The sequence below is a fragment of the Copidosoma floridanum genome, unplaced genomic scaffold, assembly GCF_036245765.1.
Source record: "Copidosoma floridanum isolate Cflo_tuat_1 unplaced genomic scaffold, Cflo_Japanese_pri ptg000030l, whole genome shotgun sequence".
NCBI classification, from domain to species: domain Eukaryota; kingdom Metazoa; phylum Arthropoda; class Insecta; order Hymenoptera; family Encyrtidae; genus Copidosoma; species Copidosoma floridanum.
In genome coordinates this window covers 12,658,139-12,680,342 of record NW_028321907.1, presented here as the reverse complement: position 1 = coordinate 12,680,342, position 22,204 = coordinate 12,658,139, and the positions used below count along the sequence as shown (strand labels likewise).

Below are 22,204 nucleotides of genomic sequence, written 5' to 3'. Positions count from 1 at the left end.
GTGTCCGTTATGTGTTTTTCTCCTCTTCCCGTATAAGGATACGATTTACGTCACGTGTGATTATTGTTGCTGGAGATGCATTCAATCGTGCGTACTCATATCCTTCATTTGTTTACATAATATCCCTAGGGTATAAATTAACCCAATCACGGAAGATATCTCTATTTTGCACCACATCCGCGATATTGATACAGTTTATACATATACATGTATGGGTATTGCGGAAAATTATCCTGCAACAAAAGAAAAGACGTGTCCCGCCGTACACTCTCCGTTTTAGTATGCGAAGGCAAAATGAAAAAAAAAAAAATAAGCTCAGTATAACGGAGGAGTCATTTGAGAAAGAAAAAGGCACGTCGCGTCTTATCGCGGACGCACAGCCGCGCAATGAGGAAATTCGCCTCTATATGATGTGTATTGTATACTCCCCGGCAAACAAAAGCGGAATAAGTAGTGAGGTCAGTAGAGAGAGTGTGGTGTATGCTTGCGCGTGTCCCTGTCGATTCCGCAAAACAGGCAAATGTTTTCTCCTCTCTCTCTCTCTCGGGTCAAACGATTTTGTCGAGTTCAACCCATTTGAATATTTACCTTTAAACTTTAACCCTTTGCAATATGCTTTCAAATTATTATGACAGGTACACGCCGACACATGAGTTCAAACGCAATAAGAAAATAATCTCATTGGTGTTGAACTGATAGAAGGTACTTGTGGTATTGAAAAAACAAGTGTCAATGGCACATATAATATATAGGTATTATATCGAAGCGAGCGTTTTTAAATGTTTGAGTAATGCACTGAAAACCCAATTAATTAATTTTTCAAAGATTTCTTAACAATACAATGTGTACGTAAGCAGTTCAAATGATGGTATACAGTCACAAGTGACTCTCTTTCTCTCGCACACCTCTATCGGGTGCAAGAAGCGTGCGAGCCGCATGTTAATTGTACAGGTATATATATACACGGAGGGACGATACGCGTTAAATACAAAAGACGTGACTGTATATAAATATATACATGTATAAATGTACAAAAGGCCGAGCAGGTTGATACGTTACACGTACATTAATACACACAGCAAGCAACGTCCGTGACCATGGCCGCGTTCATGGAATCTGTGCCATCGTCCCGGTCCGCCGTCGTGTCCGTATATATACATACACGTGCATACATTACGAGCTTGTATATTATATATATATACACCTAATATATACGTTGACAAAAGAAGGAAGAGAGACGAGATAAACGGGCGCATCCTCCTTTCGCGCCCTACTCGTCCCTTTCACCAAATTACATGCACACATACGTACATATTATATGCCTACTTATACTGTATAATATACGGTGTGGGAAAATCAGATACATCGCGGAATACTATCGGCACTTTTTTTTTTTTTCTTTGTTTATCCGTATCCGAGCGTGTAAGTACTTATACTTACGTATGTAACAAGTCGATGAGCGATCGGTTGGAAGAAGCAAGCTATACACAATAAAACTACGCATCCCCTCTAGGTGACGTGGTCCACTTGCGTGTGTTTTCAATCGAGGCTCTTAATTAAGTACAAAATACAACTTGGGCTCTTTTTGCGCGATCGGTCTCTGAATCTTTTTCGTACAATTTTAACGAGATTTCGTGACTGGACAGTTTTGACATATACGAATAGGAGAGGCTACTGTCAATATTAATTTACGCATTGCTGTTGCTGTCGTGCTATATTTATGTGATTATTTACAACGGGTTACGGTACCTCGGTCCATGCGGTTTCTTATACCGATTTTTTACCGATCTCCGCTGGGCGTTTGGATTTTTTAAGAAAGTAATTAACCACGCTTTTCTCCTTTCGTTACTTTTTTTTTCTTTCATTATCCATCAGGATGAGATGTCTGATTTGTTTGCGGGCCTTTAGGAAAACTATATGTAGCCAATGAAAAGTAAAATCAATTTGATTTTTTCTCTTGATAGAGATGGTTTCGATTAGGATTAAAGAAAAATGATAATTAAGATAGTGTGCGCTCTTACATATACGATGCTGGTCATCGCTAGCAGTCTTTGCCGTTAAAACGCGTGTCGTCTTTGATTATGTTAAAACGACTTTTCGACGCGCCTTCGAGTTCCTCGAGTGTACCGTTGTTTCACGCACCAAGCGATTAATTAAGCGTTTTTACGGCTCGTCGATTAAAATTTCCATTTAACAAAAAAAAAAAAAAAAAAAAAAAAACGAATTTTATTACCATCCAATTTTCACATCGCCGAGTTTCTCCGGCCCAAAACTCACCCCCTCCGTGAATCGCTCTCGAGGGACTTTATACAATGAGGTTTTCCTCCTTTCACCTCTTGCGTCCCTCTACACGTACGTACACATATATGTACGAAAATTCATTATCAGCGCGAAACGAAACCAAGTTAATGTGTCCATCGTTGAAATATCAGAGCAATTAAGGTATATATACGTACGACAACCAACGACGACAACGACGACAACGACGCTTTATTTTGATCGCAAAGTATAAAACGTACATGTATCCTGTGTACGAAAGCTATACACACGGTTTGTTCATTTGCGTAAGGAAAAATGGCAGGAAGCTCGTACAGGTACACCTTTTTTTTTTTTTTTTTTTTTTTTTGCCATCCACCGTCCGTCGTGTACTTGTACACATTATAATATGCCCAGGACGCGAAAGCGTTGACCCACTATATACCGGAGCATCGACTATATATAGCATACGTACATATACACATTACCTTATTATAACTTGCTACTTATAATATAATGTATGATACCGTAGTATGCCAATTGCCATAGTACATATATAATGAAACTGGTATACACGTGCGTGCCTTTTTGAGTGACGCAATGATCTTCGTTAACGGTATAATTATTCTTTTCCTCATCATAGAGTACGGAGGCAGTGCGTACGTACATATTTACGCATACATACACATTCGACGCGAAGGAGAGCGAGAATGAAAAAACTGTGTCACTTGGCATTATCATATATTGTGTAGTACTTATTGGCTTTTTACCTTTTTTAATGGAATTCTCAGATGTACATTTATGTATATGCATATGAATCACTGTATAGTTGTCAGCTCATACTTATTTAGGTATACATACGTATGGGATTTTAATGCAACACATTAAAAAACAGATGGCGGTAATTTTTCCGATCAACGAAAACCCGCCCGCACATTAACGCGCGATAAAACATTCCAGTGGTTATAAAAGCGCGCCCAGCGATGACGGCACTCCGATCGCTGCTCCTGAGCGCCGCGCTGCTCGGCCTCGCCGGGGCGGACTTTCTCATGGGCGGCCACCTGGACAACAAACGCGCCGTCCAAGCACCCACGGACGAAACCTCCGCGGGGGGGAGCTCGCACCTGGTTCTCGGGAAATCGGCCGAGGACTACGACCTCGTGGCCGAAGAAAGCGGCGGCACGGCCTCCACGACCTACCCGGACCAGGAACCAAGGCACGAGCACTATTGAACTAACAGCATTTTTTCATCCAAGCTTATTCAAACGAAAAGCAAAAATGGCTCAATTACGATGCGTGTGTGTTTCAGGTATAAGCTGCCCTACGCGTTTGCCTTCAACGGCGGCAAGCCCTTTTCCCTGGAGAAGGACCCGATAACCGGTAAGATCGACTTCGAGAAGGCGCCGCCCGTCAAAGCCCTGAACCTCAGCGAGAGCTACGGTAGCGAGAGCGACGAGGACGACGGCGAGGATGAGACCGCGCGTATCGATCGGGAACCGGTTTACGGCAAGATCGGCTACTTGGACGGCAAGCGCGTCGTTTCGAGCAACTCGAAGACCGAGCGCGTCGGGCCGAACGAGATAAATCCCTACTCACCGAGTTTTCACGATTTTCTCAATTTACCGGTCAAGTACAGCTCGGACAAGTACGAGCGCGAAAACTATCCCCTCATATCGAGCTCGTACGCCAATACCAAGGTACAAAGTGGCTCGAGTAGCTACAACATCAACAATCACAAGCCTTACCACCCGGACGACGTGACCAAGGTACTCATTATACATACTTTTTAGTTTACATCTCTTTTTCCCTTGACGTATATCGGTTTGCGCCCGATTGACGTTTATTGTATTGTAGGTGTATGTATTATTTTATTTATTTATTTATTTTTAGCAGACGTCGATCAATACGCCCACTCGTAAGGTCTACTATCCCAAGTCCACGAGCACGACGACGACGACGACGACGACGACGACGACGAGGAGGCCGGAAACAACTTCGAGCACGACGACTACGACTACGACCACGAGCACCACGGCCCGGCCGGTCGAGAAAAAGCCGACGGCGTTAAAGTCGACGAAGCCAGTGACAACGACGTCGAGCACGGCCAAGGTGACCACCGTGAGGGCGAGTAGCACGCAGCCACCCGCAACTACGCAGTCGCCCAAGATAACCACCTGGAAGCCACCGGCAAAGAGTACCGAGCGCTACGACGAGTACGAGGACATGCTGCCGATCGAAAAGCTCACGAGCACAAAGTTCAGGTGAGCGAGGACCATACATGTATGGGCATACAATAATTGTACTATGCTAAACGTTTTAAATATCGCGTTTTCAGTATGTACCCGATGGGCGATAAGGATCAAAATGGCCACAGCAATGGGCCGCAGAGTCCTACTCGCGTGACAACTTACGACTACAGCGACGGCTACGACGATTACGAGTCGTCGCCCGAAGAGCAGCCCCAAGATCACCATGAGCCGCAGCACACCCACAGCGTTGACATCGTCCAGAGCATCGAGCTCGAAGGCCCGTCGCTAACGACGACCACCACTACGACCACGGCGTCCCCGAGTCCACTTCCCACAGGGCCGTCCTCTCCTTCTCCGTCAACGCCGATCGTCCACCTGACCACCTCGAAACCGATGATGGTGCCGGTTCCCCAGCAGCCGCCCGTGACCTCGATGCCCTTGGACAGCGGTGCCAATGGCCACGCGCACGTGCCTCAGGTGCACGAGAACGTCATCGACAGTCATAGACCGGCCGAGTTCTTCATGGGCAGTAATAACAACAACAACAACAACATGCCCGTGGGCCACGGGAGCGTGCACTTTTCCAACGGGATGATGTTCGGCAGGCCCGGGAGCGTGATAAGCGTCCTTCCCGAGAGCACGAGCAACGTCATAGTGCCCCACGACCAGGACACGGTATCCTTCGTCCTGGGCAACCGGCAGAACGTCGAGGGAAGCTACTACACCCACGGCGCCACAGGATCGGAGGAGATGCAGCAGCGGCCCTACGTCGTGCCTGGCAATGGCAACCCAAGCGAGAACAACTTCCGGCCCATCTTCGGCACGGTGTCGGTCGTCGACTCCTCGGCAGTGCCCGCGGCCGGCTACAATACCCAGCAATGGTACAGCCAGTCCGACTCCTCCTCTTCTTCTTCCACGCCATCCGAGCTGGAGCCGAACCAAAACACCAAGAACCAGCCGCAACCGTCGGTCGTCTTTCCATCGGCGCCTGATAGTCAGGAGAACAACGACCGTCACCACGTCAGTGCTGCAGTGCCAACGACTGCGCAGAACAAGGACGAGGTCAAGGTCACCAGTATCGTCAGCTTCCCCGATAATAATGGCGGTCCAAACAACAACCAGAACGACGAGCAGAGCCCAAGCCATCCGGCCGTCGAGGAGCACATAATAGTCATCAACCAAGCCGACGGTTCGGTCAAAGAGATCGGGCCCAACGGACAGAGCACTCCTGTCGAGAACAGCGTTATCTTTGGTGGCAGTAGCGAGAAGATCGGTAACAACAACAACAACAACAATAACAATCCGAATCTGCCGCAATTGTCGGAGAGCCTGACGCCGCCCGCGGAGGTCCACCATCAGTCCCGGCCGGTGGTGCCGGCCGGCATGAGCCAACAGCGGCCGCCTTACTATTTCCACTACCAGCACGGGCCAAACGCGGCCAAGCCCTCCGAGTTCCCACCCAGACCTCAGAGGCTACCTCTGCCCCCGAGGCCGGAGCTCCCGCCCGTGGGCTTCAAGAGGCGGCCCAATCCACCCCACGATCCGAACCTGCCCAACATCCTGCCCCAGTTCAGACCAAACGCCAAGACGTCCCACGGTCACCGTGGCACCGACAAGATCGGTAAGTTGTGTTAACACAGCTCGCGGCTTACATATACTTAATTACATTACTCGTGGTTATCGGCATCCGTTAGTTGCGAGTAGATTATTATTGATTTTCAAGCTAGGGTTTCGTTTCACACGGTTATGACCCGAGCGTATATATACACGTGCACTTGTAATTTTCTCACTGACGTCAAGTTTCATTGGCGATTTCTTTCCGAGGCTTGAGAAATTTTAACGAGAGGCAAAAAAAAAAAAAAAAAAAAATACGGTTTCATTGAGAAAATTGCAAAGTGGAAAACAAATGCATACCTGTCTGTATGTATAATGCGCTCTCGAGGTTCTGCGAAAATAACACGCGTACATATATAATAAAAGATCAACGGCGTCGCTGCATACATCTCGTTATTATGACAATTAAGTTTCCCTGCAGCGGTAAGCTCGCGGCTCGTAAATAAGTATCTTTGCCACACCGCATAGTAGGTACATTTGATGCGGATGTGGGACGTTTGCCTACTTTATCGAATAGCGCTTGCGGGATCTCAAAAACTATGTCAATCGAGAGTTCTTTCCGTGCTCCTTGTGTGTATAATATGTACTCGTCACATATACGTACCTACGCGCGTGCATATACGTACATTATATACTTACCGCTCACGGCTATTATGCACGGCCAAGATTGTTTAATCTCAATCGCAGTGTGATCATTACTTTCTCGATTTCCTGCTGCACATACCCTATATTTGTGCACAGGGTATAGGCCGACATGAGAACGATCAAGCGACCATACTTTCATGCGATTTCTATTGTTTTCGAGGAAGTACACTTTAATACACTGTATTTTAACAAATATGCGCCCTCTGTCGCACTGTGTTCATCAGGAACCCTGCCAGCTCCACCTCAGCAATATCCGCCGAGTCGTCCACCACGTCCAGCGGTCTCGATCCAGCCGCAGCCACCGCCGCACATGCACCCGTCGCGCCGGCCCCATCCGCAGGGTCCGATTTCCATGCCACCGCCTCACCTGCAGCGCCTGAACCCACCACCACTACCGGTAGTAGGAGGAGGACCGGTTCACCCGAACCACCCACCTCACCCCATGCACCACCACCACCAAGGTCCGCCCATGCGGAAAAAGGACGAGCAACTCGAGAGCTTCAAGCGGTACGGGCGCCCGGCGGTCCCTCCGGTGAGGCCGTCGGTGCAGAAGCTCAGGATGGAGGACGAGATGGCCGGCGACCGGTTCTCCGCGGAGCCGCCCCAGGTGCCACCTCGGCCCATCATCTTCTCGAAGAACCGACAAGACCACCAGATGACCAAAGTCGCGACCCTGCAGATGATCCAGCAGAGGGGCGGCTTTGACGACGACATCATCAAGTCGAACCGGCCGCCGCTCTTCAAGGTCAGCAAGAACGACAGGGGCAGCGACGACAGCTCCGGGACTGCTGATGGCGATGGCGACAATTCCACCCTGGTAACGTATGATGAATTAATTACACAAAAGCGCGGAGATTTCACTTCAGTAGTCGTGTACTACCGATGACTCGGTTGATTCGCAATCAATGCACAATCTTTTTTTGGGGTGTAATGACGAGGGGATACTTGATTTTGAAAACTCTCTTGTGTGTACAGAGCAATGAAACCAATCGGCGCAAGGACATAAGTGAGCTCGACAACCGCGACACCAGCGTTGGTACGCCCGACAGCGCTGATCCCGTCTACGTTGTTTACCCGGTGAACAGCGCGGTGAACATCGGCAGCCAGGAGGACACGGTCGAGCGCGACGAGTCCGTGGTTATCGGCACCCGAGGTCCTCACAGGCCACTGCCACCCGATACCCTGTCCCTGCACTACGACGAAGACGAAGAAAAGCCCAAAGGGGACAAGAGCGACAAGGACTTTTTGAGCAAGAGGCCGCACCACAACGCCGTCAATTCCGACTTTGGGCCTCAGGCGGGCATCTGGTCTGGGCCCATTCTCATCCCTAGCGACGAGCTCGAGGAGGAGCGGCGAAAGGAGGCGGAGGAAGCAGCGGCGGTAGCTGCTAGCAGTGACACGAGCTTCAATGTGATCTCGTATCTACAGGGCCTCCTGCCCTTCGGCAAAAAGAGCGACCAACAGAGCGCCACGATCTCGGCGACGCTGCCACGACTGCCGCCCCCAGCTCTGGTTACCCAGTCGTCGAGTCCGATCGCTTACGTCTACACACCGACGACGCCCTCGAGCGAGTCAGGCGACGACGAGGGCGACAACAACGAGGACGAGGAGTTGCTCGTCCGGTCTGGCGTGCGCAGGGAGGAGAAGCCAGTGCTTCTGCCCTCCCAGCAGCCGAGCAGCTCGTCCTCCTCGGCACCGTCGCCCCAGAGCTTCATGGCGCCCTTCGTCGCGAGCGTGTCGGCCGAGATGCCGGTGAAAAACGGCTGGAGCGTCGTCGTGGCGCCCTCGACGGCACAGCAGCCGGTCAACGGTACCGAGCGCTCCAAGGAAGAACAGAAGCCGACGTCGAACGGTAGACGGGAGGATGAGCAGCAGCAGCAACAGATGAGCGCCAGCCAGGAAAACGAGGCTCAGACCGAGAGGAGCGGCGACGAGAGCTTCGATCCCGACAAGTTCAAGCCCCAGCTGTTCGGCGGCTTCAAGCCGATCTACGAGTTTCCCGTGGGAATGGAAGAGGCCGAGGACACTCCGACGCTGTCCGGTAGGGCTGCGACTTCGAGAACTGGCGGGAGGAGGCTTCTCGTGCAGTGACAGCCCAAAGACACGGGTTAGGGAATTTTGCTGTTCGTCCACGTGTCTTCCTTTTCTTTCTTCCTCTGTCTTCTTTTGCAGTACCGGTGTTCCCTTGGGCATTTTTTAAAATTTGTTTTTAATTCACTCGAGGATAGCTGTCAAACATACAATTTAGAGATGTAATAGCGCCAAGTCGTTGCTGATCCGATTGATGTTATTAATTTTCAGTATTAAAATTAGAAGAGAAGAAAAAAAAATTAAAGCTATCGGTGGCGTGTGTACCTACATTGACTATATATATTAATTCGTTTGTCCTTAACTCGATTGATCGGTTTGATGATATAAAAATGCTAGAGGGAACGCGAGGTGCGAGTCGTGCAATGAGGTGCGTGCAAATACAAAGGTGATCGGTAAACTGTATATGCGCGAAAAGCGAAAATTTTTCGTCGCGGGGTGCACATTTGAAATATAGACGTAATTTTATCAATGTAACGCCCTCGTTGCAGCCGACGATCTTGTCTGACTGCATATCTGTATGGCCAATTACCACGAGCAAATTAAGCTAATTGTGTCAAGCAGTTCGACTCTATATACTTACGATAGAGAAATGAATGAATCTCAGAGTTGAAAATAAACAAAAAAAATTACTGCTCGGTGGAACTGATTTCTCTATTAACTCCTTGGAAGAATCGGTGCGCCCTTTCAAGCACCATACAATTGTAGTATTCGTAGTTTTCGTGAAAAGAAAGGGAGTTTTTCAGAGAAATTTATCATCGACCTGCAGAGATAATGACGCAGTGGCACTGTCGATGTACCGGACGTGCGTTGATGCCTGTGCCAATCGTATTTTGTTGCGTATGCCAAATTATACACGTATATATTTTATACTGTATTCTGTAACGTATTTTATTTTTTACATCTTATCTTTTTTTTTTTTTTTTTGTACTTTAGCTATTAAAAAATCTCGATTGCACTGTACTTATTACTCAGACACCTACACATAATCGGCGTTGTATTGTTTATTTTTTTTTTTTTATTGAACAAAAAAAAGCAAGATGTATTTTTAGACAATAAGTGGTGCGTTGTGACTACTTCTAGATTGTAGTTAAAAAATTCTGTATTCATTATTTATTTATATAATATACAATTGATACTCAGTATGCATGCTCGATCACGTTTTTTTTCTATTGGCGGCTTGACGCTCTTCCCATTCCTTCTTTTGTCGCGCTCGATCGGCGCTTTTTCGAGCCCGTTTTACGCTGCGCAACTCCTCTCTCATATTGAAATACTGGTCTCGGAAATTTGCCTCTCCTATTGTACATGGGGGATCGTTGTGCTGACGAGAAGATAATTGGGTTAGAGATTTTACTAAGAATTGAACGTTTGAGTGCAAATTGGTTTTTACCTCGGGTTCCTTGATTTTTTCGTAAGTTAACAACAATCTACTTGTGTAATTACTAAGAATTTGTTCCGATCTAGCGACAAGTTTTAAACAAGGGTGTATGGGTAGTTGATCCTCTGAATATTCTTTCCTAAAGCAATGGAGTATTCCAAGTGAGATTTTTAACATTTTTTTGCATCAAAAGTTTAAATTAAAACTAATCATTACCTAAACACTGGAAACCAAAAAACTATTCTACCTGACAGCCTTAAATGGACTGTAGAAAATTCTAGAAGATCAATAAATAGTTGGCACAACGCATACTCTACTTTGGATGGTATGTGCGTCTCTAGTTGGTGTTCTTCTATACAAGGCTTAGCTTTTTGAGTTCCTATACGCTCAACAGCTTCACGAATACCATAGGGAGCTATAAATATATAAATATCTTATGAATCGGAAAAAAACTCACATTTTTTTATTATCTTACGGTCAGTAATAATGGCATCTAATTTTATATCGGATCTCCATAAAGGTCGCGAAAAATCGGAAACAATGACGTCTAAGAATCTTGATTCAATACCATACTGTTTCATGTTTGATGTTATGCTTTCATCCTCTTCTCTTATCTGAAAAAATTACACAATAATTCGTTGGATGCAGTAATAGCATTAACAATCAATTTTTTTTTTAACCTTTTGGGTGATTCTACTAGGTCTGCTGCGAGCATGAAGCATTAAAAAATCTATGTCCGTACCCAGAGTATAGCCACCAAACATCGATGCTGGAATAAGCAATGAACCACTACCAACAAATGGATCCAAGACAATGTCTCCACTTTTTACTTGAGCTTGATTAGCCATTATAATAGATAGTTGAGGATCCATTGATGTGTTGCCTATAAATTTTCTAGATTTTAAAGACAGTTTTTGAATTTTATCCCTTTGGCCATCAGCAATCTAAACACAATTAAGAAAAGTTAATTACAAGCTATACCTAGTTTTTGATAATATTATTAACTCACCAGTCTTCCAAAAAACAAATCAAGAGGCTCTTCTGGAATGGCATTAGGTTGCAAACCATAATACTCTATGTAGAATAGTGTTGTGTCTGGATTTTTTAAATTAACTTTGCCGGTCCAAGGCAAGTAACTAAAAGCCTTAGAACAAAGTTACTAGCCAATACTATACAGTTGATATCTATGATCAATTATAGGATGATAAATGAGTATTACCTCTACTTTTTCTACTTTTTCTGTTTGAGTAAAGTGCTTGCAAAATGTTTCAACAAAGATCTTATAAGTCGTAGTTAGGAACGGTGCAGTCTCATTGTGAGGAATAGCTTGTAAAGTTGAATGCAGACCATGAATAGTATTTGAATGTGACCATAATTCAATGCAGTGTTTCAATAAAACTGATCTATCAGCTATCAGTCGCGCTGCACTTTCAGATGGCAGTTCAATTATCCAGAATGGCTGTTCATAAAGTTTATCTATTAATGCGATATAATAGAAATTAACAAAATAAAATTGATTTCGGGCTTGAAAATATAAATAAATAAATGACTCCTATCTTACTTGGTCGGCTGGTTTATGTACCGATTTGTAGGTTATGCTAAACATACTAATTATTGAGTCCATCTCCTAGAATAAAATAAAATTGAAATAATAATAATGCATTTAATTGATATGAAAAATGATTCACTAACAGCCATTCGGAAGTTTACGTGCTCGTGAGCGAACCATAACAAATACTTTTTCCATTGTTTATTCATAGCGACAGTTAATATATGTACATGCTCTCTCCTTACTGTAAAGGTTCTCTTACCATGCTCTTTTGGTAAACACGGATGTGTGTGTGAGAATGTAGTGTGATTTCTGATTTGCAGTATAGGTATTTGCATTTGCATCAAGTGAGATCCAATGCTCCATTCTTATCCTTATGAGACTTTTCGTGTAACTGTGCTTCTTTTTCAGGCCTTTTTTCTTCGATTGTCTCTTTTGGACTGATTAATTTGTGCTTACATGAGTTAATGGTAAAAGGTCAAGAGTATTAAAATTTTGTAAATATTGTCGATTTTATGAGCCAAATAAGATAAGTAGAATATTGACGGTTTTGGAGATCGATTTTAAGGTAAAAGATAAATTGTAAACTTGCCGCAAGTAGCATAAAAAATGTCAACTATTTATCGTCTATTTATAAGATTATTTGCGGCTGGTTTATAACTAAAAAAGTGACTTTACTGTAAGTAGCAATAATTATTTTGGATCAGCGCCATCTAGCGGTATTTATTTTTTGGCCAAAAGTGGCTCCTAAAATTCTCAATCAGAGCATTCAGGATTTGAGCCATTTAATTAATTATAAACCAGCCGCAACATATAACAAAGCTATAAAATGAAAAAATAACGATACATGTGTTTTTGGCGGCAAGTTAACAATTATTTTTTGCTCGAAAATTCATCTTCAAAAGTATAAATACATAGGAGGTCAATTTTTTGGTAGAAAATAGATTGTTAACTTGCCGCCAAAAACACATGTATTGTTATTTTTTTGTTTTGTAGCTTCATCATGAGTTGCGGCTGGTTTATATTTGAATAAATGGCTTTAATCCTGAATGCTCTGATTGAGAATTTTAGGAGCCACTTTTGGCCAAAAAATAAAGACCGCTAGATGGCGCTGATCCAAAATAATTATTACTTCCTATATTAGAGCCATTTAATCAATTGTAAACCAGCCGCAACTAATTTTTTAAATAGATAATAAAAAGTTAACGTGATTTATGTTGTTTGCGGCAAGTTTACAATCTATTTTTTACCTAAAAGTCTACCTCCAAAAATATAGATATTCATATGGTTTAATAAAATCGACCATATGGCATTACTTAGTAGTAATGACTTTAATTACTACACATAACTTCACGTACATCTTACACTGTGCTCTCTTTACCAGAATGATAAAATCAGAGGCTGCATAGTGACGTAGGTCGTGGTGGTAACGCCGCTTAAGGTGTTTTCCGTAATCGTCGTCACCAGCAAGTAATTTAAATTTGCGCTCTATACGTTACTGTCAGGTCAGTAAGTCAACTATACTTACCTTGAATTAAACTGGCGCTAATTTATTCCGCAGTTACAACAGCAGACGACGTGAAAGTCGAAAAAAAAAGTGAAGATTTCATCGCTGTTGACTGTCGTCTGCTATTTTAACTGGCCAGATTACGGAACAGAGCAACAGAGCGCCAGTTTAATTCAAGGTATATAGTTGACTTACTGACCTGACGGTAGCGTAGAGCGCAACCCACTATATTATTTACTTATATATATTTTTATTGCTGGTGACGATTGCGGAATGCGGAAAACACCCATCATTTATGTATGGTGTATCAGCGCCATCTAGCGTTGCAAACCCTTCTGTACCGACGGTAGACACGAGGTAAGAGAGAGACCTGCAAATCGAGCGAGTCAGCCAACCGTCGGTACAGCAACAAAAATATTGGCCCTGCTGTACCGACAGTTGACTGACCCTACCTTCACGATCTCTCAGACCTCTCAGCCGCTTGCATGCTTATTCCAGTAGTATATGCTCTAAGGTGTAAGATATACGACAAGTTATGTGTACTTAGTAATTAAAGTAATCACTAATTCACTACTAAGTAGTGCCTTATGGTCGATTTTATTAAACAATATAAGTAAAGTATCTATGCTTTTGGAGATCGATTTTCAGGTAAAAGATCAATTTTACACTTGCCGCAAACAGAAAAAAACATTGTCAACTTTTTATTTTATATCTATTAAATCAGTTGCGGCTAGTTTATAATTGACTAAATGGCTCTTCTATAAGTAGTAATAAGTATTTGGATCAGCGCCATCTAGCGGTCGACATTTTTTTGGCCAAAAGTGGCCCCTGAAATTCTGAAGGAGGCTTTAGGCAGTTGAGGCTCTAGAGCTATTTATTTAATTATAAACCAGCCGCAACTAATATGATAGATATAAAATAAGAATTTAACATCGTCTGTGCTCTTTGCGGCAAGTTTTTAATTTATCTTTTACCCGAAAGTGTAAATATATAGGAGGTCGATATTCAGGTATAAAATAAATTGAAAACTTGCCGCAAAGAGCACCAACAATGTTTTACTTTTATTTTGTAGCTATGACATTAGTTGCGGCTGGTTTATAATTGAAATATATTGTGGATATAAAATAAAAAGTTGTCATTGCTTATGCTGTTTGCGGCAAGTGTAAAATTGATCTTTTACCTGAAAATCGACCTCCAAAAGCATAGATATTCTACTTATATTGTTTAATAAAATCGATCACATGGCACTACTTAAAATTAGTGGAGTGAGCATATATGTAAGCGGCTGAGAGTGACAGGGCGATCGGCGATCGAGTGTGTAATATTACATATGTGTATAGATACTACCTCTCTCTCTCTCTCTCTCTCTTTCATGTCTGCGATTTTTGACCCACTGTATATCTATATATGCGCCCAGTGACTTACTGCTTCTGGAAATCCCTAGAATCTAGGGTTTTTTCCAAGACGGATCCCCTAGAAAATAGTTTGCGTCAGACCGCGAAATCCGCAACGGTAGATGGCGCTGATACACAAAACACAATGCATAATTTGCAATATGCAATTAATTGACAATACCTATAAGTGGTAGTACCCCACACACCCCCGCGTTACCATTCTGCAGAATCTCTGAACTGGCACTGGCGTTTACCGGGTTGTTGTAGTTTTTCTCTGCAAGCGTTATATATATATATATTATAAATATTTCCATATAATTATATAATCACTCATTGGCTATGGACAACGAAAAAGCAGAAATGGATTTACCGCGTGTGTTAATTGTGAGTTCGAAAATGGACAATGCCAAGGAAATAGCAAACAGTATGTACACTTTTAGTAAACAATGAAAACCATGAGAACATTTTTCATGGTTTGGATTTTTGCATCTGTTCCAGGTATGAAAGCTAAATACTTATTGAGACAGGGCGATGTTGAACAGTACTTACTGGATATTGATAATAAGTATTACACTGCCCAGATATTGCTGTGTACAACTGAAAATTTGTCAATTGATGCTTCAGACTTTGAAGCTCTGTTATTTCACTATGATTTTGAAACGGTAATTTATTTATTTCAAATGGGATCTAGTCAATATCAGCCCAATATTTGCTTGCTTTGCATAAAAATACATTAATAGTTCATTAACTTGCCAGGAAGACACATTAAAATTGGTGGAAGAACAAATAACAGCAATGGTCACTCAATCAACTGCAGAAGTACTATTGCTACTTAGTAATTCTATCCCCAATGTCAGTATCAGAGAGAAAGGTGAATTTTATACATATGATAGGTAAAAAAGGGTCATCCTTAAGATTGCTTATAACTATAATTCATTCACTATCTTTAGTGATAGGATGGTGTGCAGCAAAAAAATTTGAACTTATTGAGTTAGATCCTACGGATAAGGAAATTATGGATCTGGAAGAAGATCAGAGCAACTACGGCATTGCAAGAATAATTGAAGTTTTGGAAACGCATGCATGGCCAAACATGAATCTTAAAGGTTATTATGAAAAGTCTTGATAAATCTCATAAAACATCAACATTTGTCACGGAAACATTCTTTTCCAGTTGATAGAAAAAATACTGAGGTGCCTCAATCTGAGATAAACAAAGTTGAAGATCAGCTGGAAAATGTCCAACTTAATACCTCCAAAGATTTTTCAGAATGCTTACAAATGGAAAGCATTCTTGGTAAATAATATATTTTTTTGTATACCGAAAAATCAAACCAGTTGAAAGTTGAATATAACACAAAATCAATTATTTTGCAGATGGAATCATGAATAACGAAGATGCAGATTTTGGTGAATTATTTAGTCATTTGAAAGCAATGAAAGAGCAAACTGCTCAAATGCCTTCGAATCAAAGAAAAGTTGCTGCTGAACAATTAGTGACAGCGTTTTGGAAAGCAATAGGGGGAGATCCCTCAGAAATTGATGATGAGAACATAGAATAAGTATTGTAAATAGTGAGAAAGATCTTAGTTATTTGTAATATGACAACACAAAGCGTTTTGTTCGCCATTCATTTGGTCTGCAAGTAACATCATGATTTCAAAATCAGTAAAAAAAACTAGAATAGATTCTGTAAATATATCAGTATAGAAAATAGAGACATAAAAAGTATTAAAATAGAATACTTAGATAGTTAACTTGAGTTATTGCTTTAAAATGTATTAGAGTTTTGTATTTAATAATCTTGTTTTGGTCAATTGTAATTAAAACCAGATAAATTTTTTAATTGACAAATTCTACAGTTAAACGTCGCATGTACATATCATACCTGTAAGGAAAACTGCCGCAATATAAAAATTAATGTATTATTTTCATTGTAGGAAACATTTTTTTTTTTTTTTTTTGACATCTTGTATCTATTTTTTAATAAAAAAAATTGTATCTATACATCAGACTAAAAAGCCTTTCACTTGAAACTTTTCTCGCACATGAGAAATACTGAGAAATAAGGCTGAAGATCTACTTAGACTCATTTTTTTTTTTCAGGACTTTGATTTTGTGTGCATACGAGTAAAATTAGTTCATTCGGCAGCCGTCGACAACAGACACGGAACTTTTCACATTGTGTAAATAAACATTCCATAATTGCAGCCATCCCCACTGACCCCACGCGGCGTCATTAGATTCGTTCACCTTACAATCCAGGGACGGTCGGGGACGGTGTGAGCGAGTCGGAGACGAAAGTGAACAAGTGCTCTTCTCCGATCGTCCGCGATCGTCCCTGACCGTACGCGATGCGCAGTTGTACACGTTAGGTTAGATTAATGCTGTATGTAAACAATAGTTTGTAAATAAAGAAGTGCAAATACAAACAAGTTTGTTTACTTTTTGCATAAATCTAACCTAACGTGTACAACTGCGCATCGCGTACGGTCAGGGACGATCAGGGACGATCGGAGAAGAGCACTTGTTCACTTTCGTCTCCGACTCGCTCACACCGTCCCCGACCGTCCCTGGATTGTAAGGTGAACGAATCTATTTTCTCTCGCCATACCAATCCCCCCACCCTATCGACTTGCATATATGTATACCGGCATATACACAACAGTCTGCTCCGTGCTGACCGTGCTCCTCAGCTTCCCAGCTGCTGCTCCAGAAAGATGATTCAAATAGTGGTGCCATTACTCCTATTGCTGGCACTGAAGAACACAAATGGAGAGCCAAAAGTTTTTTTTAATAGAACAGAAGTGCAAATTCATATGGACGAAGTTGTACCTATTTCATTTACTATTGAAAGCATAAGCAATGATAGTACTATAAGCAACTTTCGTGCCACTAGTTCAAACTTGTATGTAGTTAAATTAGATGTACCAAGCTTTAATTCTAGTTTGATTCATAATGGCTCTTACAAGAGTTTCATCAATGCCACCGGTATTTTCCTCGGCAATGCCAAGATTAATATGTCAGTTATTGTTAATGGGGTAAGACACATACTACTAAAATGATTATCTAAAAAAAAACCACTATCAAAGAATTTTTAAATTATGATTTTTATTTTACTGTTTGATTTTCAGAAACAGGTAGTATCAGAAGCAATTAACGTCATAGTAATTCGGAGTGTAAGACTAGTTGATAAACTTTTTACAGCAAGTGTAGCGACACTAGTGTCCATATTATACATAAATTTCGGATGCGCAATGGACTGGGATTCTTGCAAAAAGACAATAAAAAGACCCGTTGGACCATTAATAGGATGCTTTTGTCAATTTCTCCTAATGCCAATGGTGAATACTATAATTAATATTTTAACATGATCTGCCATTACTGCGCAAATGCTGACATGCACATTTTCAGATAAGCTACTGCCTTGCAATCGTGTTATTTCCCGAATCTCCAGAAATGCAGCTAGGAATATTTTTCACTGGAATCAGTCCAAGCGGTGGTGCTTCTAACATTTGGACCATGTTGCTTGGTGGAAATCTGAATTTATCTGTAACAATGACCACTTTGTGTACACTTGCTGCATTTGGTAAATATAAATTAGCTATTAACATGATAGATATATACTCTATAAGAATTTTTAATTATATTTACAGGTATGATGCCACTATGGATTTTTACTCTTGGCAAACATATTTTTGACAGAGGCAATTTAGCTATGCCTTATGACAAAGTAGCTACTTTTGCTATTGGTCTCATTATACCACTGGCACTTGGATACTTTATCCAGAAAAAATTACCGAGGCTATCAAAAGTCTTGGTGCGCATGATGAAGCCTTTTTCTCTGGTCCTTATCATTTTTATCATTGTTTTTGCCATTGTCACTAATCTATACTTGTTCAAGCTTTTTTCCTGGAAGGTAAATACGTTTATTATCATTGTGACTTAGGTATTTTTACTTAAACTGAGCCACTCTATGCTTTGTAGATTATTTTAGCTGGAATGGGACTACCATGGCTTGGATTCCTTTCGGGTATGCTAGTTGCAATTTTTTTTCGTCAGTCAAATCAGGATGTAAGGGCGATCGCCATTGAAACAGGCATACAAAATACGGGAGTTGCTATATTTTTACTCAGATTCAGTCTGAAACAACCGGCTGCGGATTTGACTACTGGTAACATGGAAATTTTAATTTTTTTTTTTTTTTTTTTTTTTTTTTAACAAGCGGAAGATTAAGTTTGTAATTTTCTTTCTAGTTGCTCCAGTATGCTGTGCTATAATGACTCCGTTGCCTTTGCTGGTACTATACATCGTGAAAATTATTTTGGATCGAAGAAAACAACTAGCCGCTTCGATTGATAATCTACGAAATCCGAATAATTTATTGAGCTCGTCATCGTACTCTTCTACTAGACTCAGTCAAGCAGTGGAATAAGGAAAAATTTATAAGTACTTACAACTGGTTGTGGGATTACACCACTGATTGTTATCTAATTAAGTGGTTGAATCATCAAGAAACATACAAACATTTATAATGATGTTATGCTGTAACTGTGTGTACAAATTTGTTGTTAGTATAGATTATAGATTTTATTATTACAAGCGGACATGTCGTTATATTAGTTTGTTATAACATTTATTTAATTGCGTGAGAACAAAATTATGTACAAAATTTGTGTTTATCTAAGCAAATGTTGATTTTACTATTAAAAAATTTTAAAAAATGATGTCTGAATGGGAATAATTGTAGGTGTTGAGTAGTAGTAAAATATTTTGTTGCAAAATATAAAAAATACAAAAAATTATTGAAATTCTAAAAGTGAAGACCCTTTTTGTATAATACATAACTTAACATGAAATGTAAATATCCTATTGACACAGTATTTAATATGCGCTGCTCATGTATATCAGGATAAATGAAAATAAATTATACTTTGGGTAAAATTGTTTAAACAGAATTGACATTTTACGTTTGAAAACTAGATTTAAAACCTGCCGGTCCCACGTCCTGAGTCTGCAGAGTCACGACATTCGCACATGATCCGTAAACTATAGTAAAAAAAATACAAAAAACAATATCTTTGTATTAATTTATCTTACTAATGAAATAACATGAATTTAAGGTGAAGGTAGTCTTGTCGCTCGTCAACGGAACTTTTTTTGGCTCTCATCCGACATTCCGATTGCAATGACAGTGAGCTCGTGGCAATCGTGGCTGCCCAAGTACCCACTAGGTAACACCCAGCCAGACCGCATTAGTACTTCGCCTGAGTTAAACTACTATAGGTACATACTTTACAAAGTACTACTCATGGAGATTAATCTCTGACGTAGTGTTCCGAGGTGGGTAGGTGGATGAAAGTGTGAAATTCAGAAAGTTGTTCAAAAACTTTGAGCGCCTTGAAGCCAAGTATTTATAAGCAGGTGGACGTGCACTACATGCGCCCCAGGCGCTGCTATTTTAATATAATGCAACAATCAAAGAAGAATTGTTATCTACATATAATTGTTTGTTGCTTTAATTGTCATGCGTAACTTGAAATTAAATGATTCAAGTTGAGAATATTTTGATTCTGTGGCAAAATTAACTTTCTTTTCTCAAACTTCAACGAATGATTAAAAGGGAAAAATAGTGACGAACAATAGTTTTGCTCGCTTACGGTACCCAGAGGGAACTCCGAGGCCCGAGCGCTCCCAAAATATAATATATAGTTAACTTGTAAATATTTTTGACAGCGCTTATCAGAGTTGGAACGCTGCGGGTCACGAAAAAATCTAATTAAAGTAAAAAACAACAAAGAATATTGTCATATGAGTACAAGCTTCATTTTTTTTAGTATAGGTTCATTCAAGTTTTGTTGGGAATGTTAAATGCATAAGCATGATGTCCTCATAAAAATAATTTTTCAGGGGAGCCTTTCAGCATTATATCAGTGGTCAGTTGTAATTGTATACATAGGTACACTTTGATTTATTATAACACATACAATGTGACGGATTAAATGAAAATAATCAATTCGTATTTTTTTTTTGTATAAAATACAAATACTTTATTTTTCAATCGAATGCACTTTATCAAATGCATGCATATGATATGTACACGTCAGATGTGACATTTACAGTGTGAAGTTTTTTCGACTATTATATAGAACGTGTCTTACAACCTAATCAAAACGTTATAAATTTAAAATAACTAACGCACTTTCGATGACGATATTTTTCGTACATCTCGGCAATTAAGTGCAAGGAAAAAAAAAAAAGTATATAAAACAGTCGAGGAAACATGGTTTATTTTTCGTTAATGCGATCGATTCGACCTGCGTGCTGGACTTTGTATAACAAAATACAAGCGCGTAATATATTTAATGTAAATGAACGGAGGAAAATAATCATTTTCGCATTAATGTACTGCTTTCAACTATGTGAATGGTATATGTATAATCGTTACTTTTATGCACTTTGATGCTTCTCTTAACAATGCGATTAGCAAGTCAATCGCTTTGTTTTTACATTTGGTCTTTAATGAATAGGTGTGTGTGTCTTTATTTCTTTCGCTATTTAATTAAAATGTAACAATATTATACATTGAGGAAAATAATATAAATTACCGATGAAAAATAATTTTCTTGTTTTAAAAATAATTCTATAATGATGACTCAACACAAATTAAAATTTACATAGCGAAAGAAAAAACGACTTTACATGCTATCCTCGGTTTTCCCACAGTCGCTACACGCATCGACTCTTAAAGTTCCTCGATCGTCGCATCCGTTGACTTTTTCCAGCAACTCTTACTATTTTGCGTGTTTAACATCTTTGGAATATAAATCGAAGAAATTGCACGAGGAATCGGAGCTTGCATTTTCCATCTATTTTTTTACATTCTACTCGCTGCATCTTCATTCGTTATTCATGCTATTTTTCACTTCTAGTTAAGTACTAATCAATTTTTTTTTTTCCCCTAATCAGTGTGCGTTCTTTGCCGCATTTTATTCTTCACGTTATGTATATATAGTACTCGACATCCTTAAAATATAAAAAAAAAATATATAAAAAAAATACATACAGGGTCGATGTTTTTTTGCCCTATTTTTTCACTTGATTTTGTTATCTACAAGTTGACAAAATTCTTAAAATTAACTTATATTGTAAGAACTTACGCGTTCTGTTTTTTTTTCTTTTTTTTTATTTATTTTTTTTTTTTCAAATATTTACAGTACATAAAATAAAGAACACACCTCTTTTTTTAGTGATTTTTTAAACTCAACTCAAATTCTCAAAAATAAACAGTTTTGTGGAATAATATATAGATGTATAATCATTCCTTTATAAATGACGAAAAACTTCACTTTTTTCTTCGTAACAAAAAAAAAAAAAAAAAATTACAGTGACAAAAACATAGTTAATGATGCGATTAATTTTTCTTGGCATACCAAAAGTAGAAAGTATAATTTTACATATTTAAATTTTGGTAAATTTGTATGAAATTACGAAAGAAAAAAAAACAGTTTCAAAATTTAATAG

At 40.4% G+C, this 22,204-nt stretch overlaps 4 protein-coding genes across 8 annotated transcripts in view; 3 read left to right on the top strand and 1 right to left on the bottom strand.

The window, feature by feature from the left end:
* Positions 1 to 3,239: 3,239 nt before the first annotated feature.
* Positions 3,240 to 8,855, top strand: LOC106642633 (uncharacterized). Its single transcript, XM_014357467.2, has 6 exons — positions 3,240 to 3,472; positions 3,566 to 4,022; positions 4,150 to 4,517; positions 4,592 to 6,126; positions 6,989 to 7,581; positions 7,740 to 8,855. Exons 1-6 carry the CDS (start codon positions 3,240 to 3,242, stop codon positions 8,853 to 8,855), a joined length of 4,302 nt encoding a protein of 1,433 aa, XP_014212953.2.
* Positions 8,856 to 9,920: 1,065 nt separating this feature from the next.
* LOC106643686 (tRNA (guanine(10)-N(2))-methyltransferase TRMT11) overlaps positions 9,921 to 22,204 on the bottom strand; it is a 183,927-nt gene continuing 171,643 nt past the window's right edge. Inside the window, exons 1-10 of one of the 5 annotated variants that reach the window (XM_089596174.1) lie at positions 13,308 to 13,337; positions 11,923 to 12,219; positions 11,792 to 11,857; positions 11,450 to 11,689; positions 11,240 to 11,374; positions 10,911 to 11,174; positions 10,706 to 10,844; positions 10,447 to 10,645; positions 10,243 to 10,369; positions 9,921 to 10,173 (exon numbers count right to left, since the gene is read on the bottom strand). In XM_089596174.1, coding sequence (XP_089452300.1) covers positions 10,009 to 10,173; positions 10,243 to 10,369; positions 10,447 to 10,645; positions 10,706 to 10,844; positions 10,911 to 11,174; positions 11,240 to 11,374; positions 11,450 to 11,689; positions 11,792 to 11,857; positions 11,923 to 12,123 — 1,536 coding nt within the window. In that variant the 5' untranslated portion in view covers positions 12,124 to 12,219; positions 13,308 to 13,337 and the 3' untranslated portion in view covers positions 9,921 to 10,008. Of the gene's footprint in view, positions 10,174 to 10,242; positions 10,370 to 10,446; positions 10,646 to 10,705; positions 10,845 to 10,910; positions 11,175 to 11,239; positions 11,375 to 11,449; positions 11,690 to 11,791; positions 11,858 to 11,922; positions 12,220 to 13,307; positions 13,338 to 22,204 lie in introns of those variants that run through there. The other 4 variants (XM_089596176.1, XM_089596175.1, XM_089596177.1 and 1 more) reach the window with 4 other exon arrangements.
* On the top strand, positions 14,880 to 16,579 carry LOC106644144 (alpha- and gamma-adaptin-binding protein p34). Its single transcript, XM_014359543.2, has 6 exons — positions 14,880 to 15,104; positions 15,179 to 15,342; positions 15,437 to 15,551; positions 15,631 to 15,786; positions 15,855 to 15,977; positions 16,058 to 16,579. Exons 1-6 carry the CDS (start codon positions 15,020 to 15,022, stop codon positions 16,240 to 16,242), a joined length of 828 nt encoding a protein of 275 aa, XP_014215029.2. The 5' UTR covers positions 14,880 to 15,019; the 3' UTR covers positions 16,243 to 16,579.
* Positions 17,380 to 19,587, top strand: LOC106644020 (ileal sodium/bile acid cotransporter-like). The gene is made up of 6 exons (XM_014359366.2): positions 17,380 to 17,721; positions 17,815 to 18,024; positions 18,095 to 18,269; positions 18,337 to 18,599; positions 18,668 to 18,854; positions 18,937 to 19,587. The coding sequence occupies exons 1-6, from the start codon at positions 17,401 to 17,403 to the stop codon at positions 19,113 to 19,115; spliced, it is 1,335 nt and encodes a 444-aa protein (XP_014214852.2). The 5' UTR covers positions 17,380 to 17,400; the 3' UTR covers positions 19,116 to 19,587.

Coding starts and splice junctions, on each gene's coding strand:
- LOC106642633 (XM_014357467.2), top strand. CDS start 3,240: ATGACGGCACTCCGATCGCTGCTCCTGAGCGCCGCGCTGCTCGGCCTC. Junction 3,473..3,565: donor TACCCGGACCAGGAACCAAG/GCACGAGCACTA, acceptor TGTGTGTTTCAG/GTATAAGCTGCCCTACGCGT. Junction 7,582..7,739: donor ATGGCGACAATTCCACCCTG/GTAACGTATGAT, acceptor TTGTGTGTACAG/AGCAATGAAACCAATCGGCG.
- LOC106644144 (XM_014359543.2), top strand. CDS start 15,020: ATGGACAACGAAAAAGCAGAAATGGATTTACCGCGTGTGTTAATTGTG. Junction 15,787..15,854: donor GCCAAACATGAATCTTAAAG/GTTATTATGAAA, acceptor ATTCTTTTCCAG/TTGATAGAAAAAATACTGAG. Junction 15,978..16,057: donor ACAAATGGAAAGCATTCTTG/GTAAATAATATA, acceptor ATTATTTTGCAG/ATGGAATCATGAATAACGAA.
- LOC106644020 (XM_014359366.2), top strand. CDS start 17,401: ATGATTCAAATAGTGGTGCCATTACTCCTATTGCTGGCACTGAAGAAC. Junction 18,600..18,667: donor TCAAGCTTTTTTCCTGGAAG/GTAAATACGTTT, acceptor TATGCTTTGTAG/ATTATTTTAGCTGGAATGGG. Junction 18,855..18,936: donor GGCTGCGGATTTGACTACTG/GTAACATGGAAA, acceptor TTTTCTTTCTAG/TTGCTCCAGTATGCTGTGCT.